We start from the raw sequence: 20,839 nt of genomic DNA on the forward strand, positions 1-20,839 counted from the left end.
TCAGAACAGCTGAGCTTCAAGTGCTTCCTCTAATCATACTAACATGTGAGTACAACCAAATGGAGAGATTCCCTTAATCATCTTTTTCACTCGTTTTCTCCTTTCTGCAAAAACAAGGAGTTCTAGATTTGACTGTTAGCAGTGACATAAATTGCCAGACATGTGACAACCTCTCAGTGCCCCAGGCAACTATGTAAGATTATAAGTTGCTGAACAGGGCAACTATTGATCTACTTTGATAGAGGGGATTTCCTTATCCAGACATCTCACACAATTAAATCAAAAGAATGGACTAAACCAAAATGCAACCTTGTTACTATGGGGGTGAGGTTCCCTTATATTTTGTATTTGCTTATATGTGTACCTGTTATTTCCAGCAATAGACTGTAAGCTCTTAAAGAGCTGAAACTGTTCCTTGTTTGATTTTGTAGGCACTTTTGATTGACTATAATATCTATGTCACAGAAGAGTACCTTTGAGTATCATTTGAGATAAAATATGTAAAAACACTTTGCAAACCTAAAGTCATTATATGTGTTAACTTCTTTTTCTTCTCTGTGGCACAGTAGGCAGAGATACAGTCTAGAATACAAGAAAACTTGGGTTTAGGTCCCTTTTCTAACATATACTGGTTGTGTGACCTTGGGGAAGTCGCCTAACCTCCTAGTTGCCCAGGTAACTCTCAGAGATTATAAGTGGCATAAAAGGTGCTGATTTGCATTAATAGAGAATAGTTCCTCAACTAGGATTTCCTTGTACCTGTACCAGTGAAATCACAGATTCAATCCCTGTCCTTATTGATGAAAATGAATTTGAAAAGGTAAGAGTGTGATAGTGGAGCCTGTGTAAGATTCAGCTCGAGGAGGTCACCCTCTCACAAAATAGCTCATAGTTTTAATAGATTTTTTTTTTAAGTGAGGCAATTGGGGTTAAGTGACTTGCCCAGGGTCACACAGCTAGTAAGTGTTAAGTGTCTGAGGCCGGATTTGAACTCAGGTACTCTTGACTCCCGGGCCAGTGCTCTATCCACTGTGCCATCTAGTTGCCCCAGTTTTAATAGATTTTAAAATAATTATCATTTCTTTCACTTATGCCCTACTGCCCTTCCTATTCTAACTGACTGATAGTGTTTCTTCCTTTTTCTTATCCACCTACTCTTTCTGCACTGAAAGGCGCTGCTCCTTTTCTTCTCCACATACTCCCCTCAATCCTCCCCTGAAAACAAACAGGTTTTTGTGTATTTGGCAGTAAATAGCACTTACTACCAGCAGCCATATCTAGAACTTCTTGTTTTTGTGAAGAGAAAACGAGTGAAAAACAAGGGATCTCTCCAACTGGTTATACTCCTAAAATGGAATGGAATTGTCATTGTGCATCTTGCCAGCGGTTGTGGTGTGGTTCATGAGAACCTAGGAAGCCTCATAGACTTAGGGAAGGGTATGGGTGGAGCTCATCTTTCCATTTGGATTCTTTTTGTTTTTTATATAAGCTTAGCCATGTCCATTTTGTATAGCTAAGAAAAATGTCAGCAGCTGGTGAAGGAATAAGATTAGCTATGTTGCTGTAGCCCCCTCTAGTGACAGAAGAGTCAAGTAGCTCCACTAAGAGCCACTGTTTTCTGTTTCCACAGTATTCATTAATACAGAACTGATTGCCTATTTTCTTTTCCTTTTAATGAGTCTCATAGATAACAACATTTGATTTAGAATATTCTTTCTTCAGCCTTAAAACTCATAGTTCCAACTTATGACTTCCCTCATTTATTGTATTTCTCAGTCCATTCTCTAAATTAGTTGTGAATCAACAAACATTTATTAAGAGCTTCCTTATGCTAGGTTGCATGTCGTAGCACTTTGCTGATTCCTGACATACAAATACAAAGGATGAAATGATTTCTGCTCTTAAAGAACTTAAATTTTATCAGGAGATATTTAGTGCATCCATCCATCTATCTATATTGAATAAATATGAAGAGAATCAATACAAGATCATTGGTAGAAAGACATTATTAGTTGGGGATGAGTGGGGTGGTACTTGAAGCTAGGAAGTCAACTATTTAGCTGTTGCATTAGTTTTCATGAGAGGTAATAAGGGCTTGAACTGATGTGGTGACTATAAGTAGAAGGGGTCAAATATGAAATATGCTGTGGAGGAAGAAAGTGAAAGACTATGGCAATTGATTAGATGTGTGAGATAAGAGAAAATAATAAATCAAGGATAAATGCCAGGGCTCTAATTCTAAGAGATTGAGGAAGGGGAGTGGATTTAGGGGGAAGTGGGGGGTATGAGTACTCTGTTGGACATGTTGATTTCAATTAACATTTATTTTGAAATGTGCATGGGGAAGTTGGTGATAGAAGACCAGAGCTCAGCAGAAAGAATAGGGCCTTGGTATATATATAGATCTCAGTCATCTGCATCAAGATGATAATTGAATCAATGAGATCTAATAATGTCACCAAGGCAGAGAGTGTAGAAAGAGGAGAGAAGAGAAGCAAAGAATGTATAGTGTTGGAATACACCCACAGTTAGTGGGTATGATGTGGATGAAAATTGGCAAAGAAGACTGAGCAAAGGTAGAAGACCCAGAAAAGAATAATTGACATAAATTCAAAAAAGAAAGAATATTCTTGAGGAGAAATTGGTCGACAACTCTGAGGTTTGGAGGTGGAGCCAAGATGGTGGAACTCTCCCCAAAACCCCTCTGAACAACTTTAATACCCCAAAACAAATTCTGGAGTGTTAGAACCCAAAAAATGATGGGGTGAAACAATTTTCCAGCCCAAGACAACATGGAAGGTCTGTCACATTGGGGTGAGAATGGAGCACAGTCCATGACAGCCACACCGGGGCAGACTAGGCCTAAGCAAACCAGAAGCAGACTTTGGGAGCAGCTGAATCAGCAGCAGGTGCTGCCTCCAGAACTCTCAGCCCTGAGATGGTAATGGGAGTGTGGGGGTCAAACAACTGTTTAGAAGGAGATTACAGGAGTCTCTTTGCTGGCACAAGGGGGCAGGACTCTGTTGCTTTCCATATAATTGGTCTGGATCACAGACCTAAGTGTCAGTCCCAGGGGGAGGAGGATCACTAGCATACCAGAACTTGTGGCCACAGGGGAACAGGGATTGTCTTCACAGTTCCAGGGCTAAAAAGGATACTCGTGGTTGCTCACAGACCAGAGCATAGGCCAGGAGAATAGTAAACACACCTCTCCTCACATCATACCACTTTGGAAGAACTGAAAATTTACAAGTTCCTAGAATTATTTCTGAAAACAGGTACACAAACCCCCTGAAGCTTGAGACAGTGCACCCTCCACCCTAGAAGCAGAGCCCTACTTCAGCATGGAGTTAAAAGTGAAGAAATAGGTTGGTGAAATGACCAAGCAACAGAAAAAATTATGACTATACAAAGATACTATGGTGACAACGAAGATCAAAATATACTTAAAAGACAACAAAGTCAAAACTACATCCAAAGCCTCAAAGAAAAATATGAATTGGTCTCAGGCCATGGAAGAGCTCAAAAAGGATATTAATAATCAAATAAGAGAGGTAGAGGAAAAATTTGGAAGAAAAATGAGGGTGATGCAAGAAAATCATGAAAAAAGAGTCAACAGCTTGGTGTAAAGGAGGCACAAAGAAAATACTGAAGAAAATAACACCTTATTCTCAGGCGGGGGGGGGGGGGGAGGGTTAAGTTCCTTGCCCAGGGTCACACAGCTAGTAAGTGTCAAGTGTCTTAGGTTGGATTTGAACTCAGATCCTCCTGAATCCAGGGCCAGTGCTTTAACCACTGTGCCATCTAGCTGCCTGGAAATAACACCTTGGAAAGCAAAATAGGCCAAATGGTAAAAGAGGTACAAAAATCCAATGAAGAGAAGAATGTCTTAAAAAGTAGAATTGACTAAATGGAAAAAGATATACAAAAATTCACTGAAGGTAATTCCTTTAAAAGCAGAATTGGATGATGGTGGAGGAAAGGCAGTGAGCTCTCAAACTCATGACACGATCACTCCAAAAAACATTGAAATAATCCCTTAGGACAATGCCTGGAGCAACAAAACCCACAGAAGAATGTGCTGAAATCATCTTCTAATCAAGAACAGCTTGGAAGGTTGGAAGGCGGGAGCTGCTGTGCTGATATAGGAGTGGAGCCCAACCCTACAGTCACTTTGACACAGATCCAGTCCAAGGAAGGCCTCACCAGAAAAGCAGACCCCCAGAGCCTCTGAATCAGCTGAAGCACCAGTGTTGTCTGGAACTAAGCTCACAGTCTGGTGAGTGGGCTGAGCCCTGGGCAGGGGAGAGACTACAGGGTACTATGCTGGTGCTAAGGCAGAACTTGGATTTTACACCCCTACTGAGAACCAGGAGGTAGGCTTGAGTAGCAGTGGCCCAGGTGGGGGAGGGGCACAGGCTCGTAGGAGCTGACAAGCACAACAAACAAAGCTGGTTGATTAGGAAGTTGGTCTGGGGTCATCTATGGGCCAGGGAACAGGCCAGGTGAGGGAAGAACCTGATTCTCCTTAAATCATACCACCTGGGACGTCTGAAGCTTGGGATACTGCAGCCTGGAAACAGTGCCCCACCTTAAGAAGCTAAAAGTCAAGTAAAAGAAAGGCAAGATGAGCAGACAGAGAAAGGTGAGGACCATAGAAAGTTTCTTCAGTGACAAGGAAGACCAAGGGGCACCCTCAGAGGAAGATGTCAACATCAGGGCCCCTATATCTAAAGCTTCCAAGAAAAATATGAATTGGTCTCAGGCCACAGAGGTGCTCAAAGAGGACTTTGAAGATAAAGTTAGAGAGGTAGAGGAAAAAATGGAAAGAGAAATGAGGGTGATGCAGGAAAGACATGAGAAAAAAGTCAACAGCCTGGAAAGTCAAATTGGCCAAATGGAAAAGGAGGTACAAAAGCTCTCTGATGAAAATCATTGCCTAAGAATTAGATTGAAAAGTTAGTGACTATATGAGAAACCAAGACACCATAAAGCAAATCCAAAGGAATAAAAAAATAGAGGGCAATGTGGAATATCTTCTGGGAAAAACTGCTGACCTGGAAAATAGGTCCAGGAGACATAATTTGAAAATTATTGGTCTACCTGAAAACCATGATCAAGGAAAGAGCTTAGACACCATCTTCCAAGATACTCTCAGGGAAAATTGCCCTGAAATTCTAGAAGAAGAAGCTAAAATAGAAATTGAAAGAATCCACCCATCACCTCCAGAAAGAGATCCCAAAAGGAAAACTCCTAGGAATATTATAGCCAAATTCCAGAGCTCTCGGGTCAAGGAGAAAATATTGCAAGCTGCCAAAAAGAAAGAATTCAAGTACTGTGGAGCCCCAGTCAGGATAGCACAAGACCTAGCAGCTACTACATTAAAGGACCAGAGGGCATGGAATATGATATTCCAGAGAGCAAAGGAAATGGGATTACAACCAAGAATCATGTATCCAGCAAAATTGAGCGTAATCTTTCAGAGGAAAAAGTGGGATTTTAATGAAAAAGAGGACTTTCAGGTATTTGCTATGAAAAGACCTGAACTCAATGGTAAATTTGACTTTCAAATACAAGACCCTAGAGAATCATAAAAAATTGGAGCTGGGGTACATACCTGGGGTCGTGCAGCAGGTGATTGTCTTGTGTCTGAGGCTGGGTTTTGGCTGGGATCCCCCTGGGTCCAGGGGTGATGATTTTTCCACTCTGACACTTAACTAGGTGATGACATCTTTAGGGTTAAATTGAGGGGTGAAGGGAAATTCACTGGGGGAGGGAGAAGGGCAGAAGTGAAATCCTACATGAAAGTAACAGGAAAAGGCTTATGGAGTTGGGGAAGAGATGGGAGAGGAGCAGGGCAGTAAATTAATTTTACACTCATCAGAAAAGGCTAAAAGATCTTAAACTCATCAGAGTTGCCTCAAGGAGGGATTCACACACACACACAAAACTAGGTGGAGTAATCTGTTTAATCTGAGCATTAAATGAGCCAAATACTCATCAGAATTGGCTCAAAGACCTCAATCTCATTAGAATTGGCTCAAGGAGGGAATAATGTACACATTCACTTGGGTGGAGTAATCTCTCTAGCCCTGCAGGAAAATAGGAGAGGGAGGGGCAAAAGAAGGAAGGGCAGATTAGGGGAGGGGACAGACAGAAGCAAATCCCTTTTACAGAGGGATAGGATGAAAGAAGATGGATAACAGAATAAATATCATGGGTAAGGGAATAGGATAAAAAAGGAAACAGTTAACAATAGTAATCATGAAAAAGAGAAAAGGGGGGATATTGTACAAAAAATATTTATAGCAACTCTTTGTGGTGGCTAAGAATTGAGAATCAAGGGAATGTCCATCAATTGAAGAATGATGGAAGAAGCTGTGATGTATGATTGTGGTGGAATGGTCTTGTGGTATGGGAAATGACAAACAGGATGATCCCAGAAAAACCTGGAAAGACTCATGAACTGATGTACAGTGAACTAAGCAGAGCTGGGAGGATATTGTACATAGTGACAGCAGTATTGTTCAATGAGCAATTGTGAATAACTTAACTACTCTCAGCAATGCAATGATCCAAGACAATCCCAAGGAACTAATGAGGAAGCTTACTATCCACCCCCATAGAAAGAACTGATAAAAGGAGCACTTGTGGAATGTACATATAGAACCTGGTTGCTTTCTTGTGGAGGAGGGAGGAAAGGGAGGGAGAAAAATTTGGAACTCTAAATCTTATGAAATTGAATGTTGGAAACTACCCTTATGTGTAACTAGAAAAAATTAAATAAATGTTCCTTTAAGAAAAAAAAAAGTACAGTACAACAGTGTCCCATCACATATGTATGTATGTATGTATATTATATTAATACATATATGAATATTTTTTATAAAGCAGAATTGGTCAAATTGGAAAAGTGGCACAAAAATTGAGTGTAGAAAAGAACTCCTTAAAAAGTAGAACTGGCCAAATGGAAAAGCAGGTACAAAATCTCATAGAAAAAGATAATTCCTTAAAAGAAGTATGAGGTTTGGGAAAAGACTTGTAGGTTTGACAGTTGAGAGTGGAGTGTGAGTTGAGTGGTGGTCAGAACCCAGATTGCAGAAGTCTGAGGAGTAAGTAATGAAGTGGTGTAGGCAGTAAATGTAGATAACTTTTTCTAGGAGTTTGCCTTAGAAATGGAAGGGGAGATATAAAATGATAGTTTGAGGAGAGAGTAGAGTCTAGTAAAGGACTTTTAGGGATAGGGTAGACTTGGACACATTGGAAACCAGTCAAGAAAGAACCAATAGATAAGGAAGATTAAAGAGAACAAGGAGGGGAAAGCTAAGCGGCACAGTAGATAAAGCACAGGCCCTGGATTCAGGAGGGTCTGAGTTCAAATCCAGCCTCAGACACTTGACACTTGCTAGCTGTATGACCCTGGGCAAGTCATTTAACCCTCATTGCCGAGAGAGAGAATGAGGATAATTGAAAGTGTAATCTACTGGAGAAAATGGCAAAGTATATTAAGGGCATATATAGAAGAGTTCCCTGGGCAAGTTAGAAGGGCCACATCATTATTAAAGACTGTGAAAGAAAGAGAGAGAAAGGAATAATATGTAGGGGTTTTGAAATAGTGTTGAAATGCAGGCATCTTGTGAAATATTTTGTCATCTTTAATGTGATAGAGCCACTCCCCTGGCAATGTCTCCTACCATAACAAAGTTGTGATTGTTCCTTTTGCTTTCCAAAAGGTCATACTCTCTTCATCTGACTCACAGGCCAAGCTCTTAAGCTGATTCAGACAAGCTCCATGTATTAGCTCAGAAGACTGCTCTTAAGAGCAAGGCCTAGAAGGAAAGGGAATAACTGAAGGCTTTTTCAAAATTGCTTTGTACTGAAGTTCAGCTTTAAGTTTGACATAAAACATTGTTTTTTATATATGTGGACTAACTAATCCTAAACTCTTCAGTGGAAAAAACAAAGCGATTCACTTGGGAAAAGATAATCAATTATAGGACAGCAAGGAGAGAAAATCAAGTAATGTTTTGTCAACTCTATCTCTTCCAGGAAGTGAGGCTTTGCCTCATGGACCTTAAGAAGACACTTCAAAAAGTATTTATTCACACACACACAAAAAAAAAGAAAAGAAAAGAAAACATAGGGGCAGCTAGATGGCGCAGTGGATAGAGCACCAGCCCTGGATTCAGAAGGACCTGAGTTCAAATCTGGCCTCAGACACTTAACACTTACTAGCTGTGTGACCCTAGGCAAGTCACTTAACCCCAATTGGCCCCCCCCACACACACACACACAGAAAAGAAAAAGTATTTATTGTTTAAAGAATACTAGAAAGTAGAGGCATGTTAATGTCATTGTTTAAAATGAACCTTAGGGTATATGATTCAGGTTGTGCTGTAAAAATTTAGATAAAGAAAAATTCATTGTTGGATGTAGTAATCAGGAAAAGTAAGATTGGGATGGTGCAGGAGTTAGATCAGTAGAGATCAAGAAGATAGTATTACAAGGGGAAGAGGCACCATGAGCAAAAGCATAGACATCACAATAGATATATAAAGGTTACCAATATACAAGTATATAAGTGTGCTGGAATACTTTTATGTGGTAAGAAATGATAAAGTGGATGGTTTCAGAGAAACAACTTCATACAAGATGATTTGTATGAACTGATGTAGAGTGAGATAAGCAGTGACAACAAAATCATAAAGACAAACAACTTAGCATTAAAAACTGATGAGTGGGATAGCTAGGTGGCTCAGTGGATAGAGCACTGGCCCTGGATTCAGGAGGACCTGAGTTCAAATATGGCCTCAGACACTTAACACTGACTAGCTTAACCCCAGTTGCCTCACCAAAAAACAAAAAACTGATGAGTGTGGTGATCAGCCTGTTATAGAAGATTCATGAAGACATATGCTACTCCACCTCCTGATAAAGAGGTGACAGACTAAAGAGTTAAGAATGAAACACAATTTTTTGGATGTGGACTACTTGGGGATTTTTCTTGACCATATATGTTTGTAGCAGGAGTTTTTCTTTCTGTCTCAATAATGGAGACTAAGGAGGTGAGAGAGAGAGAGAGAGAGAGAAGGTAGATTTTTGTTGATTGGGGGGAAAAAATTGATTTTTTAAAATGACAGTGATAAGCTGGAAAATGACCAGAATAGCCTAGCCAGGATGGTGAAGCATCATTAGTCCATGCCATCTAAGAATCTTTTGAAGGACCTGGGGATATTTAGCCTGGAAAAGAGAAGACTCAGTGTCATGATAGGATTTTTTTTTCCTTTTTCTTAGTGTTTTCTTATATTTTTATTTGTTTTGTTGTATATTTCCCAATTACATTTCTTTTTTTCTTTTTTTTTTTAGAATTCATTGTTAAATTTTCAGTTCCAAATTCTCTCCTTCCCTTCAGCCTTTCTACCACCTATTGAAAAGACCAGCAATGTGATATCCATTATATATGTGAAACATATTTCCATAGTAGCCATGTTGCATGTGTGTACACACACACACACAAGGAAAAACAAAGTTAAAAAAATATGTGCTTCAATCAACACTTAAAATTCATCAATTCTGTCTGGAGGTAGATAGCATTTTTCATACTAAGTCCTTTGGAATTGTTAGGAATCGTTTTTTCATGGTTGATCATTGTTTTAATGTTGCTGTTAATGTGTATGATGTACTGCTGGTTTTACTCAGTTCACACATCTTCCCAGATTTTTCTGGACCCATCCTACTTGTCAATTTTCATAGCACAATAGTCTTCCTCCAAAATTATATACTGCAAGTTGTTCAACCATTCTTCACCTAATGGGTATCCCCTCAATTTCCAATTCTTGGCCACTACAAAAAGAGCTGCTGTAGATAATTTTGTACATATAAGTCCTTTCTCTTTTTGTTCAATCTCTTTGGGATACAGACCTAGTAGTGGGGTATTGTTCATAGGGTATGCACAGTTTTATAGCCTTTTGGGCATAGTTCCAGATTGTTCTCCAGAATGCTAAAACTACAGGATCGCCATTTTCAATTATTTGAAGGGTTTTCTTAGAGAGGACAAATTAGACAGTCTATTTGGTCCTTGAGGGCAGAACAAGGAGCAACAAGTAGAAAGAGCAAAAAAGCAAATTTAGAATTCATGTGGGGAAAAATTTTCTAGTAAATCTTTTACTCTGAAAGTGAAAAGGCCTGCGTTTATAGTTTGAAGTTTTCCTCCTTAGAGATATATGCAAAGTATAGAAGGCCACTTGTTAAGTGTGTTATAGCAGGAATTAATTTTGTTTATGGATTGTATTGAGTGGCCAGTGAGATCCTTTCTTTTTTTTTCTTTTTTTTTTTACAGGGCAATGGGGGTTAAGTGACTTGCCCAGGGTCACATAACTAGTAAGTGTCAAGTGTCTGAGGCCGGATTTGAACCCAGGTACTCCTGACTCTAGGGCCAATGCTGTATCCACTGCGCCACCTAGCTGCCTCCAGTGAGATCCTTTCTAAATCTCAAATTACATGAGTCTAATTCATTCATCTAGTATGTTAGGTATTGCCTTCCCAGTTAGAGACATCTGCAAATTTGATGAACATACCAGCTGTGCCTTTATCCAAGTCATTGATAAAAATGTTCAGCAACAAGGGCCAATCACACATCCCTGGTTAAATGTGGTTCCCATTGGAAACCTTCTTTTACTTTGAATTCAGATATTAATGACTATTCTTTCTGTCTGGTGCTTTAGCCAGTTTTGAGTTCATCTAATTTTATTATTATGTAGTCTAAATCTTTCTCTCTTCTAAACAAAAAAATATAATATACTTTATTTTATCTAAAGTTTTAGTAAAATCTAGCTAAATTATATCTACAACATTCCTTCATCCACCATCTACCCTGTCAAAAGAGGAAATAAAATTAGTCTTCCATGACTTGTTCTTTATGAAGAAGCCATGCTGACTCTTTTAATCACCTCTGATCCTTTATCTGTAAAATGGAGATAATAATAATGCCTAGCTCTTAAGGTTTTTATAAGGATTAAATGAGTTAATATACATACAGCACTTTGCAAACCTTAAAGCACTATACAAATGCTAGCTATTTTTAATTTATTATTGTTATCTGTATGAGATGATGATGGATTTGAGTCAGATTAAACTCTGAGGATGGGGTCTAGAAGATACCCAGGTCCCTCCTCCTGCCCCCCCCCCCCCCAATATAGTTAGTTTCTCTCTCTTGGTCTAAAGTTTTATTACTTGTTAGTTCTTTGCTCAATTAGCACCATTTAGCCCCTGCTTACTTATCAGAGATATCTTAGTTTTATGGCCTGTAATAAAAATCGTGTCTCCAGCTAGTTGGCCTGGTACTCATCTCCACCCCAGTCAGAACCCCAGTCCCTGTCAAGGATTAATTGCAATCAGATAGGGGAGTGATTTCTGCCTCCCCCTTTTCACATTCCTAAGCCTGATATCAACTCCTGGTACTCATTACCCTACCCCCTCCCTTGTTTTGACCTTGTTCCCTCCTCCCCTTTTCCCCCTTGTTCCTGGAACACGTATACATGTCTCCATACATTGATCACAAGCTAAGCATGCACCCTGGGTGAGACAGGATTGGATGTTAGATTGTGAGCTCACCCAGTGCACATGAGGACTTCCCCCACCCCCAAAAAAATTTCTTTAAAAATCTAAAGCATGAGCCTATTATTGCAACTCAATCTCAGTCACTGAGTTTGCCTGTTCTCAGCAGAATGTAATGAATCTGTCTCTGCTTGACTTGGTGTTGTCCTCGAGTTATTTGGGTAAACTGAGGCAGTTTGTCCCAAACATTATCCCCAGCCATCTCATTAATGATCCATTCTAGAATTTTGTCAGGAATTGAGGTCAAAAGGTCACTAAAAATTCATTTGTTTATTCTTCTTATCTGCAATAATACATACTTTTCTCCTACTTTTCCCATTTTCATTGATCTTTCAGATATCACTGACAGTGTCTCATCTGTCACACTTGCTCATTCTTTTAGGGCATCAAAGCCTAAGGATGTAGTTCATATGTGACTTGAATTCATTGAGGTCAACTAATAACATCAGATCTTCTAGTATAAAGGCAAGAGTTGTCATGGAAAATATTTTGAGTCATGTGCTAAACTCCTTAAGAAAGGAAGGAGACGGGGTAGCTAGGTGTAGTAGTGGATAGAGCACCGGCCCTGGATTCAGGAGGGCCTGAGTTCAAATTCGACCCCAGACACTTAACACACACTTACTAGCTGTGTGACCCTGGGCAAGTCACTTAACCCCAGTTGCCTCACTAAAAAAAAGAAAAGAAAAAAAAAAGGAAGGAGAGGGGCAGCTAGGTGGGGCAGTGGATAAAGCACCGGCCCTGGATTCAGGAGTACCTGAGTTCAAATCTGGCCTCAGACACTTAACACTTACTAGCTGTGTGACCCTGGGCAAGTCACCTAACTTCCATTGCCCCACGCAAAAAAAAAAGAAAGAAAGAAAGAAGAATGCTCTTGGGGTCAGTAGATAACTAACTGCCATGTGGCTTTTGCATTGGGTGATAAATCTGAATAGAACTTCCAAAATGCAGAAGGTAATAAAAATGACCAGCAACTATATATCATTTTTAAAGTTTGTATAAATGGTTCATTTTTTGTTTTAGATTATATTGTTCTGAATGGATTGTTTTAGATAAGTAGTATAAAATGAGAAATATAGGCTTTGGAAATACATAGCAAAATGATAAATCTGTTTTTCTTCATTTTTATAAATGGTCACTACTGGATTAATTTATGTCAACAAAATATTTTTTTTAGATGTATACAAGGCAGCATGTTGTGGGCAAGGCATTGAGCTAGGAATCAGAAGACCTAATTCTAATTCTAGTTTTGCCAGTAACTCATTGCATGATGTTACACAATAGCATCCAAACTTAAGTGTCAAAAGTCAGTAAACATTTACTAAATGACTTCTGTGTGCCAGGCACTGTGCTAAGCACTAGGGATACAAAGAAAGACACAATAATCCCTGCCTTTAAGAAGCTCACATAAAAAGATGCTGAAAAGCTGTGGAGGTGGAAAGGGAAGGGAAGAGGAAGGGAGATCTACCCAACTGGTACCATGATGAAGTCCTACAGACAAAGTGGTAAATTAATCTAAAGAAGCAGAGAGCTTCAGAGTTGATTTCACTTTGCAGAATGTTGAGTTCTGGAGATCATGAAGTCCAGGAAAGTACCTGAGTAGGAAATGATGAGGTGAATTCTCTGGATGCCCTCCTTAAATGGTGGATGATCTGGAAGGAACTATTCAATTTCTACTCTCCACTCTCTCCATGTAGAGGGAAGAAGGGACCTCAAAGACAGGGTGTACTGAAGAGATATGAGTTTCAAGATTAATTTCTTCTTATGGAATGAAGTTCAGGAAAGTAGCATGTCCTCATTAGGCCTCAGACTATTGGTCTGCAAAAGAAAGTTTAAACTCAATAACCTCTAAGGAATTTTCCTACTTTCAGGTTCCATGATTCTGTTGGCTAGGCCTTAGTGCAAAGAGCTCTAGATTCCCTCTGTGCAGCTTTGAGCAAATCACTTAATTTCTCTGTCCCTTAATTTACTCATCTGTAAATGGGAAATAAGATACCAACTTGTCTCAAGGTTTATTATTTTGATATTTTAATTAAAGGACACATTTTGAGTTAGAAAATTAAGCAGCAGGAAGCATGTGATTAACCCTAATTATTGAGTTGCCTTTAGGCTATTTCTAGGCTAAAGTGAAATTAGAATGAACTCACCAGAATCCTAATTGAGTCCTCCCCTTCCTTATTCCTTTTCTTAAGTACATGAAAAAGAGTGATGGATTTGTAATCTGAGGATCTGTTAGAATTTCAGAACTGCTTACATTCTGCATATATGAATGAATTTAGGCTAGTCTCTACTTCTCTGTGGGTCTTAATTTACTTATCTGTAAAATGAAGAGGTTGGATTAGGTGATCTACAATCTTCTGTAATCCTACAATCTTCTATTCTTCTTTTCTCTTTCTCATTTCTGTTACTGTAAGGAGAGCTAAAAGTAGCAACAATGGCTAGAGCCTAACCTTTATGCAACATTAGAAAATGAGAGACTAGTATAGACCTGAAATTAGGAGTGTTCTAAGCTCTTAGGCAAATAATATTATGGGAGAATATAAAACACCTCTTAGGAACACTTCACAAAATATTGTTCTAAGAATTTAAATTTCTAAGAATGTTGACTAAAGTGATTATTTTTCTAGTTAAGGAGTAGAGCCTTCCTAACTAGTTTGGAGGAATTAATTACAACTATACCCAAAGATCTTGATTTACATTCTTGACTTCATTAGCTAAAAAGATACTGTTTGCCCAAGAGAGGAAACTAACTCTGATTTGCCTTTTTTCTTTCTTCTCCTTAGCCCAAAGAGCCGACTTATACAGTTAAAGAAAGAGAAACTGGAGTATACTCCTGGAGAGCATGAGTATGGATTATTCCCAGCCCCTATTCATGTTGGTGAGTACCTGATTTCACATTTTTCCTGAAAATAAGTGGTATTTCTTGAATTTAGGTGAAACTTCTTGTTTTTGTCTCCACCTAATTATTCTTTATATGGGATCAAGCTCTTTCTTTGCTGGTAATATTTACTCCCAAGTGTGTCCAACCTGTGGTAGAGCCTGCTGAGCTCATATTGGTCTGATCAGCTATAGTGGGACTTACCAACTTGACCCTAACACAGTTATGTCAGTTTGGTCCTCTTCAAGAATAAAGGACAACAACCAATTCCCAACAGCCCTTTTTTGCTCTTGAATAGTTTGAGGTGTCAGATACCATATGCAGTGGAAGTTAAAAAAAAAAAAGTTTTTCCAAATAGAAAAATAATTAGATCAAGCAAATGTTTCTTTCAGTATTTCATGGGGATCAGGTTGATATGCTTTGTTTTCATTTATAACTAATTTATGCTTGTTAAATTATCAAGGACCCACTACAAAAGTATTATAGTTTTCCCAAATCAGGTGGAGTTAGAAAGATGAAATCAGACATAGTCCTTTCCCTCATGGAACAGAATATATGCACAAATACAAGGCTAATTGTGGAAAGTTCCAAGGAGATATTAAGTTAAATGTTATGGGGAACTCAAAAAGAAGGAGGGGAGATCACATTCCATTTAGGAAATCAAGGAAGGCTTCATGGAAGACATAGCACCCAAGTTGAGACTGATACTTTAACACAAGGCTTCTTAAACTTTTTCTGCTTGCAACCCCTTTTCGACCAAGCAATTTTTACATGACCCTGGGTATATAGGTATATAAAATAGGTATGCAAATCAGAGCTTGACCCCTATGGGGTTGCAACACACAATTTAAGAAGCTTTGCTCTGACAGACTGAAACATTGGGGAAATAAACCCTTTCAAGCAGATAGGATGTTGTGTGCAAAACTGGGAAGATGAGAGAAGGCAGGGTGAAAACAGGATAATGAGTCAGGTTCAAGTGAAATGCAGAGTATGTGGAAGGGAGAAAGAGATACTCTCCAAAATGCTTCTGGGTTCTTTATACCATTTGGAAGAAAAATTATCCCTTCTTGTCAGAGCCAACTTGTACCCTTGATTCCCTCACTTTCCATCTCCCATTTCTTCCATAAAGTTGCCTCATTAGTCACACTCTCACCTTCATTCTCTCCCTATCAGTTGATTCTTTCTATGATACATCATGAAGTAATGGCAAATCCCATTTCAGACCCTTAATAGCTGTGTAATCCTCTTAAAATCACTTAACCTTTCTGAGCCTGTACCATGTACAATTTTCTCCTGGTTCTACTCACTTCAGTTTGCATCAGTTTATGTAAGTCCAGATTTTTCTGAAATCATCCTACTTGTCATTTCTTATAGCACAATAAATATTCCATCATAATCATATACCACAACTTCTTTAGCCATTCCTCAATTGATGGGTATCCCTTAAATTTCCAATTCTTAGCCACCACAAAAAGAACTGCTATAAATATTTTTTAACAAATAGGTCCTTTCCCCTTTTTTTTCCGATGTCTTTGGGATACAGACCTAGCAGTGGTATCGCTAGATTAAAGGGTATGCACAATTTTATAACCTTTTGGGCTATTGCTTTCTAAAATAATTGCATCAGTTCACAACTCCACTGAGAGTACATTAGTGTCCCACTTTTCCCTCCAGCATTTATCATTTTCATGTATCATTTTTTGTCATATTCACTTCTTGAAAAACTTTGGCTCAACCTTCTAATCCTTTCAAGCTATTTATCTTTTATCTCTTTAATATAAACTTGAAAGAACTGCCTCACCTCATCATTACCCATTTGTTTCTTGAGCATTAGCGGTGTGGCTTCTGACACCATCGTTCCAGTGAAACTGTTTTTCAAGGTTACTATGAAATCTGTTGTGTGGTTTTTTTCTTCATTCTCCTTGACCTCTCCATAACTTTTTTCTTTTTTTTCTTTCTTTCTTTCCTTTTTTTTTTGGTGGGGCAATGAGGGTTAAGTGACTTGACCAGGGTCACACAGCTAGTAAGCGTTATGTGTCTGAGGCCAGATTTGAACTCAGGTCCTCCTGAATCCAGGACTGGTGCTCTATTCACTGTGCCACCTAGCTGCCCCAAGAATAATTCTTTAAAAATGAGAATCAAACAGATGGAAACGAATGACTTTATGAGATGCCAAGATACAATAAAACAAAATCAAAAAAGTAGAAGAAAATGTGAAATTTCTCATCAGAAAAACTGACCTAGAAAATAGATCCAAAAGAGATAATACAAGAATTATTGGACTACCTGAAAGCCATGACCAAAAAAAAAAAAAAGCCTGGACGATATCTTTTAAGGAATCATCAAAGAAAGCTGTCCCGAAATATTAGAACCAGTGAGCAAAATAGAAATTGAAAGAATCTGCTGATCACCACCTGAAAGAGATCCCAAAGTGAAAACTCCCCAGAACATCATAACCAAATTTCAAAGCTTACAAATCAAAGAAAAGGTATTGCAGGGACCTGGCTTTGAGATACAATTGCTACTTATTCTGTGTGACTTTGAGAAATTGCTTAACCTCTCTTCTCTGGGTCTCACGTTTCTTTTCCCAAAAATAAGAGTTTTGATTAGATGGCCTCTAAGATTGACTTCTAGTTCTAGAGATCTGATACTGTGACCACCTTAAAGATTTTCTTCCCACAATGTACCTCCAATGTATATATTAAAAATCATACAAGATTCCTTGAAAGATAAGAGAAGCAATGTAAAGAATATCATTTCACACACATATACATGTACATACCTATACATAAAAATACTCACATATATACAAATATATACACACACATATTTAAAAAACCACAGCAGAAAAAGCCATGTGATTATGTAGCTAGAACAAGAGATAAATTATGGCACCTTTCTGTGTGTGTGTATGTGTCTGTCTGTCTCTCTCTCTCTCTCTCTCTCTCACACTCACACACACACACACACACACACACACACACACACACACACGGCTACATTTTGATCCACACAGTGTGAAAAAATCTAAAGGAAGCCCTTAAACCTTCCCCCCTTCCCTCCCAACCCATTCAGCATATTGTATAGGATTTCTAGAACATAGTCAAGAGTTCCAACACATAATAAGGTATATAGATTGGTTCACTTCTGGAAGGATTGCCCACATTGATGAAATTCATTGATCCTTTGAAGTAATTCTCTAAATTGTGGGAATTACTATCTTGTTGTTCTCAGTACATGCTCAAACCACATCTAAAGTGTTGTTAGGTTCCAAGTGTCATATTTTAAGGTAGGCACTGATATATTGAACCATATGCAAAAGAAAACAAAATAGGATGATAAGACAGAAGTCTTCTCAGAAGATGAATGTTTTCTAGACAAAAGGTGTATTGTCTGTATGAGAGAGGAGTATGATAGCTGTATTCAAATGTTTAAAAGGCTAGTATTTCCAAATAAATTATAGCTGAACTTATTATCCATACGTTGATGGTATCCTTGATGAAAATTTTAAGCCAACATAGGCAGGATCTTGCAGGTGTTCAACAACTAAATGTCCACAGTCAAAATTGATTCAATAAAAGACATACCATGCTATTTATTAAGCACTTGTGTATCAGGAGTTGTTCTAAGTGCTACAGATACAAATACAAGCAAAAAGAGACAGTCTGTCCTCAAAAGGCCCATATCCTAATAGGGTATGGTAACATAGCACAGAGAAGGGGGGAGGGGCACATAGGGAGAATGTACAAATGCAGGACCATGGTCATAGTCAGGAAAGTTAGAAGCAAAGCCAGGAGGAACTCACCAAAACACACACACACACACACACACACACACACACACGCACTCTCGAGCTCATAGCTAGGTGACACATAAATAGAACACTGTGCTTGTAATCAAGAAGACTCATCTTACTGAATTCAAATCTGGCCTCAGACACATTTTAGCTGTGTGACTCCAGGCAAGTCCCTTGACCTTGTTTTCCTTAGTTTCCTCATCTGTAAAATAAGCTTGGGAAAAAAAGATTCCAATGACTGAACAACAATTATCAGCTATGAATAGGACATTGGTCGTGGAATCAGGAAAATCTGGTTTTGAATCTTACCTCAAACAGTTAACAGGTATAAAATAATTTACCCTACACTTTTTTTGTTTTGTTTTGTTTTTTTTAGTGAGGCAATTGGGGTTAAGTGACTTGCCCAGGGTCACACAGCTAGTGTTAAGTGTCTGAGGCCGGATTTGAACTCAGGTATTCCTGACTCCAGGGCCGGTGCTCTATCCACTGCGCCACCTAGCTGCCCCTCCTACACATTTTTTAAAAGAGGTAGTGGTGGGGCAGGTAGGTGGTGCAATGGATAAAGCATTGGCTTGGGAATCAGGAGGATTCAGGAGGACCTGAGTTCGAATGCAGCCTCAGACACTTGACACTTACTAGCTGTGTGACCTTGGGCAAGTCACTTAACCCTCATTGCCCTACAAAAAAAAAAGGTAGTGGTAGAAGGGGTCAGTATAGTGGAAGACTATTTTTTGTTAAGAAGTTCACAGATGGGGCAGCTAGATGGCGCAGTGGTTAAAGCGCTGGCCCTGGATTCAGGAGTACCTGAGTTCAAATCCAGCCTCAGAGACTTAACACTTACTAGCTGTGTGACCCTGGGCAAGTCACTTAACCCCTATTGCCCCGCAAAAAAAAAAAAAAAAAAGAAGTTCACAGATACATGGATGTTCCCAGGTGAGGAGAATCCAGTTACTGAAGCATGCTGGCAAAGTCCAGAAAGTCAGAAGTGGTACTGGAAAGGGAATGAAAATTGAATCTGAAAGACTATCCAACAAGGTGTCTCCTCTGTATAAGTTGAGATTATAAGAGATTCTTTGATTGGTAAAGTTACCAAGATAGACTTATCTAATGATTCTATGATTATCAAATAATAAGGCTTAAAACCGAAAGCCATACACATACCCAAAATATCTGCCAATATTATTGTGGATATCCTTCAGAATCATAGAATTTAGAGTTTAAAGGGGACTTTAGTAATCATGTAAACCAACCCATACCTGAAAGGAATCTCAACTGTAATTTACAACTAGGTTGTGATTTAATGCCAATTTTAATAAGAAAATTTGATTTAGTACATATTATGAAATTATACTATATTATCTTTTTTAAAATAAAAATTATTTTATTATTTTCCAGTTACATGTAGAAATAATTTTCAACATTTGTTTATATAAGATTTCAAATTTTTCTCCTTCCCTACTCTCCCTCCCCTAGACAGCAGGCAATCTGAGGTTATATATACATAATAACATTAAGCTTTTTTCTGCATTAGTCATGTTATACGAGATGGATCAAGAGCACAAAGGAAAAACCTCAAATCAGAAAACCAACAGTGCCAAAAACAAAAGAAATAGTATGGTTCGATCAGCATCCATATTACACATTTCCTTTTTTTTTTCTTCTGGATTTGGAGAACCTTTTCCATCATGAGTCCTTTGGAACTTTCTTGGTCTGTTGGATTGGTGAGAAGAATCTAGTCTATTACAGTTGATCAACCCATAATGTTGATGATACTATGTATAATGTTCTTCTGGTTCTGCTCATCTCACTCATCATCAGTTCATGCAAGTCCTTCCAGGTTTCTCTGAATTCTACCTGCTCATCGTTTCTTACAGCACAATAGAGTTCCAGTACATTCAAATACCACAACTTGTTCAGCCATTCCCCAATTGATGGACATCCCCTCAATTTCCAATTCCTTGCCACCACAAAAAGAGCAGCTATAAATATTTTTGTACATGTTGTTCTTTTCCCTTTTCCATGATCTCTTTAGGAAAAAGACCCAAGAGTGGTATTGCTGGGTCAGAGGGTATGCACAGCTTTATAGCCTTTTGGGCATAATTCCAAATTGCTCTCCAGAATGGTTGGATCAGTTCACAGCTCCACCAACAGTGCATTAGAGTTCCAATTTTTCCACAGCTTCTCCAACATTTGTTATTTTCCTGTTTTGTCCTATTAGCCAATCTGATAGGTATCAGGTGGTACCTTAGAGTTATTTTAATTTGCATCTCTCTAATCAATAGTGATTTAGAGCATTTTTTCATATGGCAATAGATAGCTTTGATTTCTTCATCAGAAAACTGCCTGTTCATATCCTTTGACCATTTCTCAATTGGGGAATGACTTGGATTCATATAAATTTGATTTAGTTCCCTATATATTTTAGAAATTAGGCCTTTATCAGAAGTACTGGCCATAAAAATTGTTTCCCAGCTTTCTGCATCCCTTCTAATTTTGGATGCATTGCTTCTGTTTGTACAAAAACTTTTAAATTTAATGTAATCAAAGTCATC

The 20,839-nt window shown here is 38.5% G+C and overlaps 1 protein-coding gene across 3 annotated transcripts in view; it reads left to right on the forward strand.

Annotated features, from left to right (window-relative positions):
• ASH1L (ASH1 like histone lysine methyltransferase) overlaps positions 1–20,839 on the forward strand; it is a 231,182-nt gene that overhangs the window by 138,123 nt on the left and 72,220 nt on the right. For all 3 annotated transcript variants that reach the window (XM_044002148.1, XM_044002147.1, XM_044002149.1), the window contains one exon: positions 14,397–14,491. In XM_044002148.1, the coding sequence (XP_043858083.1) occupies positions 14,397–14,491 (95 nt within the window). The remainder of the gene's footprint in view (positions 1–14,396; positions 14,492–20,839) is intronic.

The sequence above is a fragment of the Dromiciops gliroides genome, chromosome 4, assembly GCF_019393635.1.
Source record: "Dromiciops gliroides isolate mDroGli1 chromosome 4, mDroGli1.pri, whole genome shotgun sequence".
NCBI lineage: Eukaryota > Metazoa > Chordata > Mammalia > Microbiotheria > Microbiotheriidae > Dromiciops > Dromiciops gliroides.